General features: G+C 39.1%; 1 protein-coding gene across 1 annotated transcript in view; it reads left to right on the top strand.

Moving 5' to 3' along the window:
* Positions 1-19,870, top strand: part of CDIN1 (CDAN1 interacting nuclease 1) — a 216,681-nt gene that overhangs the window by 88,248 nt on the left and 108,563 nt on the right. The window contains exons 6-8 of the mRNA XM_047075343.1: positions 3,506-3,585; positions 3,941-3,990; positions 9,843-9,910. Coding sequence (XP_046931299.1) covers positions 3,506-3,585; positions 3,941-3,990; positions 9,843-9,910 — 198 coding nt within the window. The remainder of the gene's footprint in view (positions 1-3,505; positions 3,586-3,940; positions 3,991-9,842; positions 9,911-19,870) is intronic.

Below are 19,870 nucleotides of genomic sequence, written 5' to 3'. Positions count from 1 at the left end.
GCTTAAGTGCTAAAATCTGCAAATGGGGGCCAAGCATATCCTGGGTCTGTGGCCAAGGCCTTGACTCCCTATTTATTATCACTTTCTGTCTTGCTCTAAAAAATAGGAAAAGGAAAAGACATTTTACTGAGTTTAAAATGAATGTGGATTCAATACATAGTTTTTAGTATTCAATTTAAAATGATTGACTTGTTCTCGCAAGCTTTCTCTGATTTGAATAGTGTTCTATTCAATATATTCAGGCTATTTAAAAAAAAAAACTTGGGGCGCCTGGGTGGCTTAGTTGGTTAAGTGCCCGACTTCGGCTCCGGTCACGATCTCGCCGTCCGTGAGTTCGAGCCCCGCGTCGGGCTCTGTGCTGATGGCTCAGAGCCTGGAGCCTGTTTCAGATTCTGTGTCTCCCTCTCTCTCTGACTGTGCCCGGTTCATGCTCTGTCTCTCTCTGTATCAAAAATAAATAAATGTTAAAAAAATTTTTTTAAAATAAAAAAAGAACTTATTGGCTATGATTCTTAGTTCTGATAAGCACTATTCAAAAAATTTATATTGCGAAGAAAATTACGATGTCATTAGTTTCTTTTTTCTATAATATTTACTTTTCTTCTCTCACAAAATAAGTGACTTCATCTTCTTATTCCTAGAGTATTTTCCCTCCTCTATTTAAGAAAAAAAAATTTTAACATTTATTTATTTTTGAGAGAGAGACAGAGAGTGAGAGTGGGGGAGGGGCAGAGAGCGAGGGAGACACAGAATCCGAGGCAGCTGTCAGCTCTGAGCTGTCAGCACAGAGCCTGACATGGGGCTCAAACTCATTAACTGTGAGATCATGACCTGAGCTGAAGTCGGATGCACAACTGACTGAGCCACCCAGGTGCCCCTTCTCTCCTCTATTTAAAAAAGAGCCTTTGATCTATGGTTTGCCTTGAGTTATCATACAGTTTGATATGCGGTCAGTAATTTTCCAAAGGATAGAACTTTTGATCATGTTATCTGGCCATTTATAGATTGATAATCTTTTCCTTATATGGTGTAAGAACAGTAGAACGTCGGGGCGCCTGGGTGGCGCAGTCGGTTAAGCGTCCGACTTCAGCCAGGTCACGATCTCGCGGTCCGTGAGTTCGAGCCCCGCGTCGGGCTCTGGGCTGATGGCTCAGAGCCTGGAGCCTGTTTCCGGTTCTGTGTCTCCCTCTCTCTCTCTGCCCCTCCCCCGTTCATGCTCTGTCTCTCTCTGTCCCAAAAATAAATAAACGTTGAAAAAAAAAATTTAAAAAAAAAAAAAAAAAAAAAAAAAAAACAGTAGAACATCTTAGTTATAACCAAGTACATGTGGGGAAGGTGCTCTTGTTTCTTGGAGACATGGTATGGCATCATGGGTACCTTAAAAAAATGTGTCTGTCATTACTGTCTGGTAACTGAGGGGCCAACCAGAGAGAGAACCCTCAGAGAAGGTCACCAAATGCTTGAGCAACTGCTTTGGTCCCCTCCAGCTGGCCAGGCCTTAGAATTAAGTTGGGAAAATCGAGTGAAGTTAGCAGGTGCATTACTATCTATTTAACACTGTTTTTGCAATAATCTATTCTTTTACAATGACAAGATTGGCTGTTTCATTTTCCCAGTATTTGTACCACATAGCCGTGGTCATTTTTTACAGAGATAATAAAGTCTAACTTAAGCTTATGTGAAGCAAATGCCTAACTTTGATTTGGTTCTTTTTTTTTTTAATTTTTTTTTAGCATTTATTTATATTTGAGAGAGAGAGAGAGAGACTATGAGAAGGGGAGTTGCAGAGAGAGGGAGACACAGAATCCAAAGCAGGCTCCAGGCTCTGAGCTATGAGCACAGAGCCCGACACGGGGCTCGAACCACGAACTGTGAGAACACGACCTGAGCCGAAGTCCAATGCTTAACCGACTGAGCCACCCAGGTGCCCCTGATTCAGTTCTTGCTATCACTTAAATTTGACAACATCAACAAGGCAGCCATTGTTGCTTTTTTTCTCCAGAGACACACGAGAAAGGTTGAAGGTGGTCCGCTTAGATAATATTGTCATTTTCTGCAGAAGACCGTGAGCCTGAGAGGTTCCGTGTTCCACAACTTTGCCCAGGCTGAAGAGCTAGTTGTAGAGATAGGGCTGGCTAGTATTACTCTGGTGATGATGCTCTTTTTAGGATTCCAGATATGGCTTCTACACTTGCAGTTACAAACACATGTTTACAAATGGCTAAGTATGTAAACGTTGTTATAAGTGTGCAGAATAGGAAATAATTAAACAATAGGAAATAGTTTTTTAAAAGCATATTGCATGTTTTTCTTTGTGGACTCAGTGCTGTGCTTAAGTGAAAAAGATGTAATTTCCTTATTTCTTTACACAGTATTTACTAACATTTATCATATCTGTCAGTGTTCTTATGGTGTTGAACTTGATAAAGAACATAGTAATCTAAAAAAAAAAAAAAAAAACTAAAATCATCTCCGTGTGATTGATGTTGATCTGTGGTCTGCGTTCATTCTATTAACTAGAGAATTATCCATTATGCATTTTAGTTTGTGTTTGTGTGGATAGACCCTAAGCCGTTTTGCTGGATGTTTGGGAATCATCCCATTGGAGGACTTGGAAGGATTGATTCCTAGGCAGCACTTGACTTAGTTTTAATTTAGAGGCTTGCCTTCTTCCCTTGCAGAGGAAGAGGAGTTCTGGTTATCTTGGCTTCCACATGCCTACAGAAAACCGCAGGGCCAGATCTCTTGCCTCCATTTGCTAAGGGTATGATCTGATAGAGCATTCTTCATTAGATGCCTCCCTAGCCTTTCTTCTGTAGTAGTTCCTGGGGTAAGGTCAATTTAATTTACACTTGGATATGAGGAGGCATATTCTGGGATAAAAATTCACATATATATATATATATATATATATATATATATATTTTTTTTTTTTTTTTTTTTTCTTCCTTAAGTTTCCTTCAGTTGTTAGTCAGTTTTACCTACTTTTCTCATCTGGGACCCGGACATAATATTTTGTGGCAATTGATGAGAATTATTTTAGAAAGGTTTAGAATTCAGAGATGCTTTCGTGGCTAAAAGTTGTTTTTATTGACATCATTGAAATCCGACCTGCCTTCACTAAGTTCTCCATGTACATCTGCTTTGTTAGAAAATACTTAACCTGCAAAAGGTAAATATTTCTTCTCTGATTGTTCATGTTGTGTTTTTTCTCCAAGCGGGCTTTTCCAGAGCTAATTGATCTGCAAGGAGACATATGCTTTAGGTCTGTACTTGTTAATTTACCTTGGAAAAATTAGGTCATCTTCAAATCTGGCAGTGTGGCTTATAAACTTGGCAAAATGGTCTAATTAAAAGCTTCCCTTCGATTAAAAAAAAAGGAAAAAATTATTAGTATCAGTAATGTTTTCATTTGCATAGTTTGTGTGTATATAGGTACATGTCAGTCCTCATGCTGCATTAGAACTATGTTGACTGTTAACAGTTCATCTCTTTTCTCCTACAGCCTCCAAGTCTGTTATAAATAGTATGCTACGGGACCCTTCTCAGATTCCAGATGGAGTTCTAGCAAATCAGGTCTATCAGGTATTAATCACAGCTGTCTATTTTCAGTGGCAGTGCTATCTGCCTAGCGGAGTAAAGGATTTTAAACCTCATTTAATTACTGTCATCATAAACTATCACTGAGGTCAGGGTGCACCATAAATGGCAATGCAATATTTGCGAGAAGAGCATTTCACTTTTTAATAGCTTGCTTTTATAGTGAATAAAAAGCATGCGATTTTTGTTTTCTGTGATTAAATCTTAACAGCCTTTTGATAGCTGGGTTTTTTTATTTTATTTTATTTTTTTAAGGAAAATAATGACTGCTTTTAGGATACTAGTTAACGGTAACCCTTTTCATAGTCACCCCAGACCCCCTTCTGTGTTTTATCCACAGTGCATTGTGAACGACTGCTGTTATGGACCACTGGTAGACTGCATCAAACAGTATCCTTTCCCATAAAATTTTAGGTGCACAATTGACGAGCTCAGACTCAGTGGAGGAGATGTGTCTAGCTTTAACCTGACATAAAGTTCTGCTTCACAAAACACATTTCATACCCTTCTACTTTACATTCAATCAACTGGAGGGTCACTGCAGACCATCCTTTTCTACAGCTTAAGGAAAATCAGATGGGCCACGGGAGGCTGTCAGTTCAGCAGTTGTACATTCACACGTTATCTCAAACTGCTTCGTTTTCAGGGAGTTTAAAGGGACAGAATCAAGAAGCACGTGGCCTACTGTCTGGGAATGTCTCTCACCAATCCAGTGAACATTGAAAAAAGAGAGAACGAAATTCCATACAAAATGAGCCAAATTCAGTTGAGTTCCCTAGAATAAATGTGGAGCCTGGAGTTAAAGGAGGAAGTGATTAAAATGCCACGGAGGCCATCGCTTTTGAAAGGGCAGTAGATTCTTGTTGCTTAAACGCTGATTACAGCCCAGGCTGCCATTTGGATCCCTAATAAACAGTTTGAGAGAAACCAAGCTAATTTTTCCCTCTGGACTGATTTAAGGCTATAAAAACAGGTGTCCAGTCACTCTTCATTAGAGACAAGAGATTACTAAAGAGTTAATACTTTCTTCTTGAAACGGGATTTGAGCAAACATTCACTACTTCATGAAGTAGGACGTTATCCACCAATACCTTTAGCAGTACTGTGGCAATGCTGAGAATTTTGATACCCCTTGGTGGAAAAATGCTATTTAAAGAGTAAACAACTAGTAATTTTTTAAATGAAAATCCTATTCCACCTGAGTCCATGTGTCTCACATTTCTTAATACTGTAAAAGGCCTTCCTAGTATAGGTTTTGTGAGTATGGGTAGCACTATGACTATTTGAGACTCAGTGTGACTAATCAGGAAGCTTTGTGTTGAAAGTCCTGGGTGTGTGTGTGTGTGTGTGTGTGTGTGTGTGTGTGTGTTAATATCCCATCTTGTTTCACAAAGTCTTAGACTCCGTAAAATTTTTGTAAAGAAACTCATTTTCTTTATAAAGTTAACCTTTGAAAAACAATCTTTTAACAGAGCCCTCTTGTAAGAATATTCACTACCTAAATTATAGTCCTTTATATATTTATTCTTCAAGTGTGTCCCCCCCACCACCAATGTAGTTTAAATTAATAAAATCACAGCCCTGTCATAAGCTTGCCTTTTTATTAGACCAAAGTGAAACTATACTTCTATTTTCAGTATAAAATTAATGATAGCATTAGAAATTGTAGGAGTGCCAACCTCATGTTGCTACAGTGATAAAGTTTAGCACATTTGTATAACAACTAACACCATCTCAGAGTATCTGGGGCGGAATTACATGTTAATTTTAAAGCACATAAAATAGTTAAAAATCAATTTAAAGTTAAGGTTTTAAAAGCATAATGTCTTTTGAAGGATTGCATATTGATTTTAAATATAACTATCTAATTATATATGCATGGACTAAGTATGAAGTCAACTGCTTTGTAAATGCCAGGAGGCTATTTTTCAGTAATAGTTGAGATGCTTACGGGAAACTAGATTGCTGTATTGCTGGCTAAGAAAATGGCTTGTGAGGTTATTTACAAGTTTTGCCCCATGGTCACTGCCATACATCAATAATAGGTATTATTATAGACAAAGTCTAAGTGTTTTCTGCTTATAGAGCATTATAAATTCTGTTCAGAGTATTTTCTTTACATTTTTGCCATCATTCACTTTTCCTTTTTTGGCTGTGTTATTGCCAATAGAATTTAATGTAGTACATGGTTTCAATTGATAAAGATAATGATGTATGTCTATAAATTGCATTCACTGACTAGATTATAATTTTGCAGTTCCATTATGCCTATTGCCAGTAAAATTACTGTTTTTATAAGCTTTGTTTTCTAGACTTTGTGTTTTTTATATGTTTATATCAAGAAAAGCATAATCAAGAAGCATGTCTTTGCAAAATTTCAAATTGGTGATTGCTTTCACCACACAAAATAAAACAAGCTGGGAAATTTATAGACAACTGATTTTATTTTTGCACCGAGGTAGTAGCAGTTTCGTATAATGTAAATATGCTTGCATAGATGTTTCCTAGATGGATCCACAGAAATTACTTTATTTCACACTGAATAAAAATTAGTAGTTTTCCGTGTGAGCGAAAATGCTATTTGTATGTTGTTCTGATAATTTAGTAATGTTTACATTGCTTACTGTCGGTAAATTACATCATTTTGTGAGAAAGAAAGTACACATTTAGTAAATAGAATAGGTGCAAAATCTTTTTACTCCATTATGTAAATGTTACATGTAGACATTTGTGTAAGTAGAATAAAGTAAATTGGTCATTTACAAATAAGACATCACGAAAAGCACGGTAGCAAAGAGTACGTACATTGTCATTGTGCTTTCTTTTTTTTCTTTTGGTGTCTTCTACATTTTTTCCTGCACAGCCATGTCCATCCACACCTTTCCTGCCACAGATGTATTCACGGGCACAAAAGGTGTGAGAAACTAGCCAGTTCACCTTTCCAAAGTGTGACTCCAGGACCCAGCTATTACACAAAGACCTAAATTGAGCACCAAGGAGAGAGGCTGATGCAGGAAGCTTAAAATGCTGTGGGTTTCATTTCTGTACCATCAGTAACCTCCGTTTCATGATTCAACATTTGAGATGTGAATAATTTACAACAATAAAAGTGAGAGCGCATTTATGTGGATTAGAAGTAAATAATTTAGTTCTAAAATGCGGGATGCCCCTAATAATGAGAAACCATTGAGAGATCTTCAGCAGATGTCTTCAGTGGACTCTGCAAATGTGGGAAAGTTTATGATTTGAAAATTTGTTCCTTTATTTTTTTTTCCAGTTAGAAATTAAATAAGCACAGCCACGTGCATAGTGGGGAGAGGGGACAACAGAAGGAAAAATGCAGTTATGAGTTGGGGCTCATTTTGATGGCGGACATGAGTGGCCTCATCTCTTGAATTATGATTTAAATGGTATTAACCTGTATGTGTTGATAAAGGGCAGATGATTCTCTAGGAATTTTTTTTTTAAACAAATAATGCATAAATTTTATTTCATTTAAATTGGACTCTTGCAGTGCATGATGGGGTAAGCTGAGGAGCGGTGTGACCATGTTGACTTACCCAATGGAGAATTAGATTATTACTGCCAAATGCACTTGATAGAGTCAAAGTACCAGAATAGGATTACACTCCTTTTCAGACTTTGTGCAAGCGCATCCTTTTGGAAAATATAGCAGAATTCCAACTTCCATTCCTTTTTTTAAAGATTTTACTTTTAAGTAATCTCCACACCCAACGTGGGGCTCGAACTCACAACCCTGACATCAAGAGTCGCTTGTTCTACCAACCGAGCCAGCCAGCTACCCCTAAGTCCCATTTCTGATTTAATTATTTACCAGCCGTGGGACCTTCAGCAAGTTCCTCAGCCTTCTTGAACTTTGCTTTCCATATTTATAAAAATGGGACTAAGAGTAGTACCTACTCATGTGGTGGTGGTGAAAGTTAAATTAGATGATACCCCAAGTGGAAACGCAAATTAAAACTACAGTGAGCTACCACCTCACACCTGCCAGAATGGCTGTATCAAAAAGACAAGAAATAACAAGTGTTGGCGAGGACATAGAGAAAAAGGAATCCTTGTGCACCGCTGGTGGGAATACACACTGGTGCAGCCACTGTGGAAGACAGTATAGAGGTGCCTCAAAAAATTAAAAATAGAACTACCCTATGATCCATCGATCGCACTACTGGGTATTTACCCCCAAAATACAAAAACACTAATTCAAAGGATCCCTGCACCCCATGTTTATAGCAGCATTGTTTACAATAGCCAAGATAAGGAAGCAGCCCAAGTGTCGGTCAACAGGTGAAGGGATAGGGAAGATTCAGTGTGTCGCACACGTACACACACACACACACACACACACACACACACACAAAACGGAATATTGTTCAGCCATAAAAAGAATGAAATCTTGCCATTTGCAAGGACATGGATGGATCTAGAGAGCATAATGCTAAGTGAAATAAGCCAGCCAGAGAAAGACAAATACCTTATGACTTCACTCATACGTAGCATTTAAGAAACAAAACAAAGGAAAAGGAGCCAAGGAAAAAAAAGAAAACAGAGAAAGAGAGAGAGAGAGAAACCAGGAAACAGACTCTTAACTTTGAGAACAAACTCATGGTTACCAGAGGGGAGGTAGTGGGGGGATGAGTGAACTAGGTGATGGGGACTAAGGAGTGCACTTGTCTTGATGAGCACTGGGTATTGTATGGCAGTGTTCAGTCACTATATTGTACACCAAAAACTAACATAACACTGTATGTTAACTCTACTAGAATTAATTTTTTGTTAATTAAATGTTTTTGTTTTAAAAGAGGGGCACCTGGGTGGCTCAGTCAGTTAAACATCCGACTCTTGATTTTTGGTTTGGGTCATGATCTCACGGCTTGTGGGTTCGAGCCCCACGTCAGGCTCTGTGCTGGTGGTGCAGAACCTGCTGGGGATTCTCTCTCTCCCTCTCTCTCTGCCCCTCCCCCACTCACACATGCGTGCTCGCTCTCTCAAAATGAATAAATAAACATTTAAAAATTTTTTTTAAAGAAATTCTAGGCTGGGATGGCAGCAGAGGAAGTTGTAAAAATTTGGCGAGTATCATACTTAGTTGTAAGTTGGCACCAACAAGAGCTACTGACGAACTGAGAGGAATGTGAGAGACAGGTAGGAGTCTAGGACACCTACATTTTGGTTTGAACAGCATGGAGTTGTCAACGACTAAGACGGTAAGGAAACAAATGGCATGTGCATATATGAGTAGCTGAATGTAGTGAGTCTGTGACACTATAACAATAAAATAACCAAAGTTGTTGAGGACTTCACCCACAAAAACGATGATACCCCCAGTGTTTAGCACCAAGGCTTAGTCTATGGTATTTAAGAACCGTTGGCTAGTATCCATTATTTTCACATAGTTAATTTTAATACTTTTCAAGAAGTTGTATGGAGGCCACAAACAAAGACGTCGTAGAGATCTCATTCAGATCCTCCGCTTTGCCACACATTAACCGTGTGGACTTGTGCGGATTCTTTTCTAAGCCTTGGTGTCCTCATCTGTAAAATAAGGATGATAATAACTGAGCATGAAACAACATACATATGGCACTTAACACAGTGCCGACCTCATAGTAATCCCTCAGAGAATTTATATGTGCCTGTATCTGTTTCTGTGTTAGATGATAATATGATACACTGGAACACACTATAGAAAGACTTGAAACAGCTTCTGTACCAGCACCCCAACCCGCAGTCCTTTGCTGGATGACCTCCTTCCAGAGTACCTACAATTCTCAATAGATTGGCTATTCTGCTTCCCACCTCGCAGAAGCTCACCAGCAGCAGGCTGAAAGTGAAACAGGGGCTAGAAATTTGGGATACTTTGCCGCACTTAGTAAGTGCTCAATAAATGTACTAACCTGAATTGAGGGATTTTTAACATAGTACAAAGGATTTTTAAAATGACTCCCCCTCCTTTCAAAGAAGACGAAGTACACATCCATTTACAAATCTTTATTTGTCAAAAGGCATGTAAATGTTTCAGAAAGAGGAAAATTCCATGGAACCATTTAAATGAGGGTGCATGTATAGAAATCTCTTTCCTTAGAGATGTGGGCTAAGTGTGGAAATTGTTGCTGTGATTACCTCCACTTTCCATTTCATCTGAAAGTAGAGACCTGGTATCAGCATTTTCTTTTTAATGATCTACTTCCACCTGTGTTACCTTCCTTAACTAACCTGTCCAGTGCCATTGGTCATGAGCATGAAGTCCTGCTGAGAGACTTGCTTCTGGAGAAAAGCCTGTCTTTCCTAGGTAAGTATTACTTACATTCTCTCTAGCCTATATTATCTCCATGAGTGGTTAAATATACATTTTTAAAAATCTTCCACTTGCACTTACTATGTGCTAAAGGAAGAGAGAACGATGATTGATGCTGTGCACGTTATCTTTCATTGATTTAGAACTGAGCAGGAACTCGGTTACCTAATCCCTGTCTATACAGCACATGCACAGGCTTGCAATTAATATTTTATAGAATAAGTGGCTGAAAAAGTGCTTTAATATCTGTTGCAGTATTACTTTTGGTGTCATGAGGTATTAGCCATAATCTAGGCCTGATGAGCAAAAGAAACACAAGAAATATTGTCTCTAAGATACTTTGTATGTTAAAAAGAGTAGCTGGAAAAATTCATGTTGGGTATGTTTGTCTCATGTGTGGAATCGGATAGTTTTCCTTGAAAGCCAGATATTAAGGTTTTATTATTTTTATATGATAGATTTAGTGTGATCACCATAGATTTAGTGTGATTTTTAAAAATATAACATGTATACATGGCCATGTGTCTTTTTCATGTGCCAATGTAGGATCCTGCTACAGATTGTTATTTTTTTCAACATCTGAAGCATTAAAAATAAGCCTTGAAGGGTATACATGTGATAACTGATCACAGAAACCATAAAGCACTCTACAGTGAATTAATTCCTCTTCTCCATTGTAAATGCGGTAATTTGTAAAGGTTCTATACAGACCTAAGTGTGCATTTTACACATCTGTTTGTATGTAGATATTTAAGTCTGCATAGTGTGGGGTTTTTTTAGGAAAAAAAAAATCACAGAATATTGGATTCCACGATCTTTGTCCCAGAATGGACAAAGATTTGACCAAGTAAAGTCCATTAAATAGTCTTATGTCAAGCTGGGGAGGGATGTTGAAGACAAGCCTGCAAAAAGTCTGTTTTAAGTCTTAGTATTCAATATTTTTATTAATGAACTGGACAATGGAGTTGAATGTGTTATAAGGTTGTTGATAATTTTAAGATGGGAGATCTCATAAATATTCTTTAATAGGGGCTAAGGAAAGTTGATAAATTAGGACAATGGCCTCAAATTAATGAATTAAATTTCAATATGTAAAAGGAGCAAGGTTTTTCATGTAAGGACAACTGAAATGTTCAGCCTAGTGAAAGGGTAAATTAGATAGAAATCACCTTTTAAAATCTAATAAAAAATATTGGAAGTAAAAGCATAAATTCATGGCTTAGATTAAAAAATTAAATATGCATACAGATGTATGTGTGTGTGTATGTGTGTGTGTGTGTGTGTGTAGCACCCATATTTCCTAGTTCTATCCATTGAAGATAACTGCAAACAATGAAGAAACCATCTTACAGAAAAAAATCTAATCAGACGTAGACTATATAATGGCTCAGAACCCGTTGGAATGGATGACCCATGATGCATCATCATGACATACGTCTTAGAACTATGGAGTTCTGATAGTGTTATGAAGTATCTGGTCACATTGATCACTCAGATAGTGGCCAATATAGCATGGCCAAATCTGTTTTACTGTTTTGAAGCCACCAGATTTTCAGGACTGCTTGGTATTACTCTTAGCACCATCTGCTTATGGCTAGTCAGGCCCTCAGCATCGTTTCTTTGCTTAGCCTAGCTTTTCTGTTTCCTTCCTGAGAACTAGAAGACCCCAACAGGGAGGAAGAGCCAAGGCTTAACTGAGTTCCAGGTTCCTTGAGTCCCTTGGTTCTGGAAACTGTGTTAGACTGGTTTGACCTTGGCTAACAAAGACCATGCATGCAGAAACATGCCAAAGAGTCATTAGCACTTGCATACAAGTTCAGAATGGGGACTTAATATTGATGGGTCCCATCTAGTTCTCTGTGCTATAAGATCTAGAGATAATTATTTTATTGAAGCATACCCAAAGGTGATACTTAACTGATCTTTAAAATAAATGGGTTATGGAATGTTTAGCTGACTCCATGTTATGTTTTTAAGCATCTCCTTATCAGCATACAAAGAAGTTAATTTAATCTATGCACTTTAAGCATTTTAATGCTGAATTATTACATGTTTATTTACAGGTTAAAACATGAGAATTCAAAGCCTTGTGTGAAAGATTGTTATGGGCTATTCTTTTACCTTGTAAATACCCCCTCACAGTGATTAATTAGATATAAAGTACTTTGCCTGGTAAACTTAGATAGATCATTTTTTTTTAATGTAATTTTTTTGGAGAGAGAGAGAGAGCAAGCAGGGGAGGAGGAGAGAGAGAAGAGAGAGAGAGAGAGAGAGAGAGAGAGAGAGAGAGATTCCCAAGCAGGCTCTACAGTATCAGTGCAGAGCCTGACATGGGGCTCCAACTCACGAACCATGAGATCATGACCTGAGCCGAAATCCAGAGTCCGGATGCTTAACTGACTAAGCCACCCAGGTGCCCCCATAGATCATCATTTTAAGTGAACTGGAGAAAAATATTGGTATATAAATAAGCCTCTAATCTGATGTTTTCTTGTTTATATGTGTATACATCTTGAATTTTGTTGCAGAGACATTACAAACATGTTTGTTATACTTTGAATCTTTTATAAGCCAAAGTAAGGTCTCTCCCTCTCTTTCTCTCTTTCTCATTCTGTTGGTTTCTAATCTGACCAGTACTCTCAAAAGACAAGGATTCTTTATTTTACATGTTAACCCTCCTTAAGAATTATGACTTCCCCGAAACTTTTTATCCCATTCAAAATTTTCCACCCATTGTGCTTTATATGTAATTTTATAAAATACATATTATATCTGACCTTTTTAAAAATAAATAACCTTGGGAGCGCCTGGGTGGCTCAGTCGGTTAAGCATCTGACTTTGGCTCCGGTCATGATCTCACGGGCTCAGTGCTGACAGCTCAGAGCCTGGAGCCTTTTTTGGATTCTGTGTCTCCCTTTCTCTCTGCCCTTCCCCCACTTGCACTCTTTCACTCTCTCTTTCAAAAATAAATAAACATTAAATAAATAAATAAATAACCTTTCTCTGAACCCTAATAATTTTTTTACTTTCCTTGATCCATAATCACATACTGAGCAGTTGCTGTGGCACAGGATTTAACCCAGCACTATTGGAAAGAAAAAAAAGAAGAGTCCTTTTCATTGAAGATTTGTGTGTACTCATGGATTTATCCGATTTTATAGATTATCCATTTGCACTTCTACGGATAGGTACATTGTATTCAGAGAAATCAAAGTTGAATAAATGTTTACTTTTTCCAACTAAAAAATCTGTTTTATTCATACATTTATTCATTTATTCCAAAAATAAGTTACTGAGTCAGGTACTATCTTAGGAACTAGACATTAAGTCAGGTGAAGTCCCTCCTTTCGTGAAGTTATGGTCTAGTAGGGAGATAGGCTATAAGCAAATGAATACAGATAATTTCTAGCAATTCTTCAGAGTTATTATAATTTTTTTATTATTCATGCATTCTTTTCAACTAATTTTTTAATTAATGTATTTTGAAGTTTAGTTTTTTGAGAGAGAGTGCGGGACACTCTCCTCTTTTGAGGAGAGCCAGGGAGAGAGGGAGAGAGAGAATCTCAAGCAGGCTCTGCACCATCAGCGCAGAGCCCGACATGGGGCTCAAACTCATGAACCACGAGATTGTGACCTGAGCCAAAATTAAGAGTCAGATGCTTAACCGGCTGAGCCACCCAGGCGCCCCTTTTTCAAGTAATTTTTGTTGAACGTGATCTCTACACAAGTTAGCGTGAAGATGATGATAAGCGTTCTGTATCCTCGGGTGCTCACAGTGATGTCACACAATGCCACTTCCAACTCATTGAGAACATAGTTCCATCTCTCAGGCATCTTTGTAGGTGTTCACTTGATTATACTGATAATGAAAATAACTGCATTCAAGGCTGATGTCATGCTACTTCTATCAAACATTTGAAAGAAAGGTACAGATTATACTAAAACTCAAGAGCTACCCTTTACATATGAAGAAAATGCTGCTGGCTCATAGCTGCTTTTCCTGAAGTGGTGATAGAATTTTACTTACTCACCTGCTCATGTTCACCGTTGCCTTCCTGTCACCATGTGCTTCCAGGATGGCTAGTTGAGTTCATTAGCTTGGCTGCCTTACCACTACACTAACCACTCTTTGCTTTTGGTGGTTCGGCACACAGATGTCTTTTAAGTGCTTACTTTGGGCAGGCACCATTAGGAACACAGGAATAGAGGTTGAATCAAACATGGAGCCTGCCAGGAAAATTTTAGATAAGTTTAAGTTTCAGGTAAGTTCATGGCAGTTCTTTCCAAGGAGAGTTAATATAGAACTAACATTTATAGGTCAGCATTTAAAGTCTGAGAAGATCACGAAGAACCTGCTGCCCACTCCTAGGCTCGGAGGCACAAAGTGCCCTCCTTCGCTCTTTGTCCTTCTCTCCAGCTGCTTTTGGGGAGTGCTTTTCTTGCACGATCCCAATGTACCGCACTCTCCCCCTTTCTCTTTCTCTGTCCTCCCTCCATAAAAACGGCGCCCCACCTTCCTTGGCTTTTCTCTCCCCCAGCTCACCTCCCCACACCACATACCTGCTGCTGAGTTGTGTGGCTCAAGTTATGCAGATTGTTGTGTTAATCCCCAGATCAGTTTCCTAGGCGTGCAAAATGGTTTGCTGCTGACCTAGTTGCGTTTCAGGGATGAGGCAAGCCTAGGGTCTCCATGCTGCTCTGCCCTCGGAACTCCACTCTCCTGGAAAGGCTTCACAGGGAGCCCTTCTTAAACTCTGGGTTGACCCAACAAGCACTGTGATCATCCATATCCCCTCTGCTAAGGGTTTGTTCCATTTCAGATATCAACAAAATAGAAAACATATTTTAACTGCTGATAGAGATGTTTTGACTTTTATCTCTCAAATGATGAATAAGGCCATGTTTTGTTATTATTGCTTCCCCCTCCCCCACGCCCCCTGCCTCCTTCTCACGGGTAAAGGCAGGGGAGGAAAGGAAAATAGTGGGACAAGAGGCAGGGGAGGAAAGAAAAATAGTGAGAAGACAATAAGACTGTTTGCACTGTCAGGGGGCTATGAAAGAGCTTATACCAAAGACTGGAGACAAACTGTTCATCCCCCGTGGGCTGGCATGTCTCCAGGTCAGAGGGACTTTCATTAGTGGCTTCCGCAGCCACTGACTGGTGCAAATTCTTATTACGTTTGGCTTAATAAGGATAGCTCTGGAGATATTTTATTCTTTCCAGTGAATGTCGCCCTGGTAGTGGAAGCTAACAATTATTTTGACTGACACCTGAGAGGCATTTGCTTTATCCCCACCTCGCCCTCCCATGTTTGGGCTTGCCTTATGACAAACCAGCAGATTTTATGTGGGTGCTTTTCTAGAATTCGTGTATTACTCTGCGGGATTCCAGGAGGGTATAATCTGTAAAGCCAGGTAGGCTTAGTGAGGGATGTCCTTTGCTGTAAAAAAATTAGGATCTTTGTTTCTAAGAGTTCATCTGCTCCTGCTGCTTTATTCCCCACCTGAAGCAGTAATGCTCTGCTGGGGAAGTGATTATGATGTGACAAACGGGGGATTGTGACTTCAGGTGAAGAACCGGCAGCAGGAACAGATGAGATTTAGAGTACTAAGGTTGTGTTTATGTGCAGATGTTAGCAGTAGAGAATAAGGGACTAGGAATAAAACACATGATTATCTAGGCTAAAGAGAACTGACCTGGTTGGGTATTTCATAAGGTATCAACTATTTAGGAGTGGCTGGGTGGTTCAGGCAGTCAAGTGTCTGACTCTTGATTTCGGCTCAGGTTATGGCCTCACGATCGAGCCCCTCGTTGGGCTCCAGGCATGGAGCCTGCTTAAGGTCCTCTCACTCCCTCTCCCTCTGCCCCTCCCCCATGCATGCACACACGCATGCTCTCTCTCTCTCTAAAAAAAAAAGAAAAAAGGTATCAACTATTTAAATTCCTAGCTCTCCAAAGGTTACAAAGTGAGATACAATTTTCAGAATAACAGGAATAGGATACTGGAGATGAGATATGGGGAATTAGGTCCTGTTCTTCCTTCCCGAGGAAATTGTCGGGATGCAGGATCATCTTATTCCCCTTATTAAATATGCTTGTGTGTGCTTCTCCCTGGGACCAAGGGAAGAGAACCGTGGACATACATATATGCTGCTAGGACACCACACGCTCCCTGGAGCTTTGACAACAGGTTACTCTGTGCACCTACTATATAGTAGTCTTTCTGCTCTGGGCGTTTCCCTTGCCGTGGCCCTGGTTAGATAACTCATGTCTGCTGCTTGTCTGCTACCCTGGCCACTGAAGAGATACTGGAACTCTTTTGGTTGTGACGAAAGTCTAATCGAAAAATTATATATACACACACACAAGGAGAACTTATTGGTTCAGCAGTATACTTGGAAAATCCAAAGGAGAGAAGTTTGTTTCTGGCGTGTGTAGAATCCAGAACACAGAAAATAATGTCATCAGCATCTCTTTTCTCACTCTTATGTTCTGCTTTTTTAAGTGTTGGCTTTGTTCTCAGGCAACAAAGATGATCCCTGGCAGTCGCTAGTTTGTTTATTCCTTAGACTCGGAGAAAAGTTGTTGATTCTCTTTTGTCCCGTAATGAATCTGAGGAAGGACTCTCATCAGCTAGTCTGGGTCAGGTGTCCACCCCTGAGGCTGATAGTTGGGGGTCACAGTACCGGTCACCAGAATCACATTGTAAGTAGGATGGAAGTGCCAAACAGGATGGGATGCAGGACAAACACTCAAAACATCTCCACAGAAAATTAACTACAGGTTGGAGCGTTAGTCTCCATAAACCAAAGGCATTGAGAGTCAAATCTGATCCTGCTGTAGTAAGATTGGCTTCGTGTGTTTGTGTGTGTGTGTGTGTGTGTGTGTGTGTGTGTGTGTGTGTGTAGAAGATCCGTTTTGTGACTCAGAACTGCTACTGTTCCTTTCTTCACCGAGATTGGTTCTGGGACAGATGGAACTGGCCCTGCAGAAGGCTCTACCATCAATGACTACAGCTAGTAGAGCTGGGGCAAAGGCTAATCATCCATTCCTTGGAATTTTGGAGTTGGAAAGTGTTCTAGTGCCCATCGAATGCCCCCTGTTCTGTTTGGAGGAAACTGGCCCCAGGCCATAGCCTGTGCCTTTCCAACCACTTGCCCTGTATTCTTTTTACTCTGCCATTCTGATTCATCCCTTCTTTTGTGGCATTACACCAAAAGAATTAAAATGTGGTGTAAAATATAGAAGACTTTCACTTTTGTTGTCCATATTCGTATTGTCTGTCTCCACAGCCACCAGTCGGCAGGGACCAGCCTGCTCAGCTCCACTTTGCACTGTCCCAGCTTTGTGACCTCCCATTTGTCTCCTATCTTTAGGCCATTTCAATTTTCACTAGTATTGTCCCCTGAAGACATAAGCAAAGGACGAGGTCAGAGCAGTCAGTTGTATTCCTTAGTAGTAGCTTTGATAAGAAGCTTGGGGGGAAGAGGTTGAAACTAATGGCTGTAATGAAATTTTGGGTTCTCTAAAGATTTCATTTATCTGTGCTGTGGGTCTCCCCATGAAATGCATATCTGTTCTGTGTCTCTGTGCACATAGTTTGCATATCATAGTAACATCTATTACTGAAACCTTGCTGACTTCTTAAATTGGGTAGAAAAGACTGTGAAACTCTTTGAGAACATAAAAATATGGGATGGGGCAGGGGGCCCATAGCTCCAAGTATTGAATGAGAGTTTGGTGGGGGGGGAAACACAAGAAAACAAAATGCGAGAATAGAAAAGATATCCATCAACACATACGAAAACTACAATATATCTTTTGCCCTTCTTCAATTTAGTAGAAATTTAATAGATGTTAAAATTCTTTTTATCAAAGAATGTATTTTAGCCTAGCATTTTAGAAGCCTTTTGACAAATTCATAGATAAAAGGCCTGGTCACAGTGTTACTTTTCATTTTCAGGCGTTGTGAACTGGAATTTTGCATAATTTTCCTGGGAATAACTGTATTTCTTAACATTTTAAAGTCTTTTAATAAAACAAACAAAAGAAAACCTCTAACTTTTCCTTGGTACTCCTCATGCCCTTTTATGATTCTTAAGTATATGTTAACTAGTTTCAGATGTGTTTTGTTCTCTGACTCAAAATCAGCCCTTTATTTTAGAAAAAGAAATTGTGTAATTAGTACTTAATTGCTTTGGATATTTTGGGGCATTTAGAGGAGAGGGTAATTAAAAGGCCAGAGAAATTAAACTTTCACAGTGTTCTTTAAGTATGTGTAAATTCCTTTTTTAAATACCCTGCAAAGGCAGGCCTGACAACTTAAAAATAAATGAAGACCTGAGTTGCTTTTAAAAATTTAACCTCAGTTTTATCTGTGGATGCAGTTTCATTGATTTTTTTAAAATTTCAATTGGAGAGAGGACCACCGAAATGCTAGAAATCGAGATTATGTAGTTCATTTCCTTTTCAGGCACATGTAACCTAAATACTATCAGACAATGGCCATCACCTCTTCCGTGCTTTAAGATCTTCCAGCAGGAAAATAAGAATTTTTCCCCTACTTCATAAATGTCACACATGATCAAATTTAATTAAAAGAGGTACGTGGTCTGTTAGGACCAACTAGAATGTGGTTGAAGCAGGTTTTTACCTGTGTCTTTAGCTATCCAAGAGGCCTAGGTCTTGGTGAGTCATTTAACTCCTCTGGGCCATTTATATCATGTACAAATTGGAATACTGAACTAGTAATCTCTAAGACTTTTCAGGCTCAGAAATACTGTGGTTCGTGAGTCACACACATTATCTAAAAATCCTGCATTTTGTGGATCTTGAGGCTAAGAAGCCTGCTTTAAGCAAGAATATTCTGTTAATTTTGATAGTGAATGCTTGAACTGTGACATTAAGCAACTCAGTAGTTATGAAATATATTGGGTGTTTTTAACATGTACCTTAAATATGAGCCTTGCTTCCAATTTCCTATATTCACTGCATAAGATAGGTACACAGGATTGGAGGTTGATTTCATATTGATCTCCAACATTTTGGGAAGCTGTACTAAAAGTGCTATTTTAAAACATTGTTATTTCTCTTTTTTGCCCTTTCTAGTTAATTTTCTTCTTTTTTTCCCCCCCTCAAAGTATGAGGTTACTTAAACATTCAGTTTTCCATTTGGGAAGTTCAAAGAATCTTAAGTAGCCGTTTGGCTCCATTATGTACAAAGAGCTATAAGAACCTCGATGAAATGTATAATTCTCAAGGAAAATATAGATTGCAAAACTGACTGTAAAAGAGATAAAAATCTAAACAGATTGATAGCTATCAAAGAAATGGGAAAAGTAACCCACCAGAGTAGCACCAGGCCCAGATTGTTTTCTGTGAGGAATTCTACCCATATTTTAAGGAATGGGTAATTCCAATGTTATTTAAAATACTGTAGATCAAAGACAAAAGTAGAAAAACTTCCCATGAGTGTTAAGGAAAGGGAGGCAGTTCCTTCTTTGATGATCAAGATGAACCTCAGAGCAGACAGTTGGAACCAAGGATGAAAGATAGCAGTAAGAGGTATCAAATAAAACCTTGAACTTTGGGCCACATTTTTTTTGTTTGTTTGTTTCTGTGTCTTATTGATTAATGGAAAGTTAAATCAGGAGAGAAAATTATTAAGTCAGTCTAGTTAGGCTTTGTAGAAGGCATGGATATTCTTTCTTTATTTATTTATTTATTTTCAACGTTTATTTATTTTTGGGACAGAGAGAGACAGAGCATGAACGGGGGAGGGGCAGAGAGAGAGGGAGACACAGAATCGGAAACAGGCTCCAGGCTCTGAGCCATCAGCCCAGAGCCCGACGCGGAGCTCGAACTCCCGGACCGAGAGATCGTGACCTGGCTGAAGTCGGACGCTCAACCGACTGCGCCACCCAGGCACCCCTGGATATTCTTTAAAATGTACT

The sequence above is a fragment of the Lynx rufus genome, unplaced genomic scaffold (genome assembly GCF_022079265.1).
Source record: "Lynx rufus isolate CCGP_SWC_20201006 ecotype Redwood Valley unplaced genomic scaffold, mLynRuf1.p SCAF_13, whole genome shotgun sequence".
NCBI lineage: Eukaryota > Metazoa > Chordata > Mammalia > Carnivora > Felidae > Lynx > Lynx rufus.
This window is presented reverse-complemented; position numbering and strand designations above follow the sequence as displayed.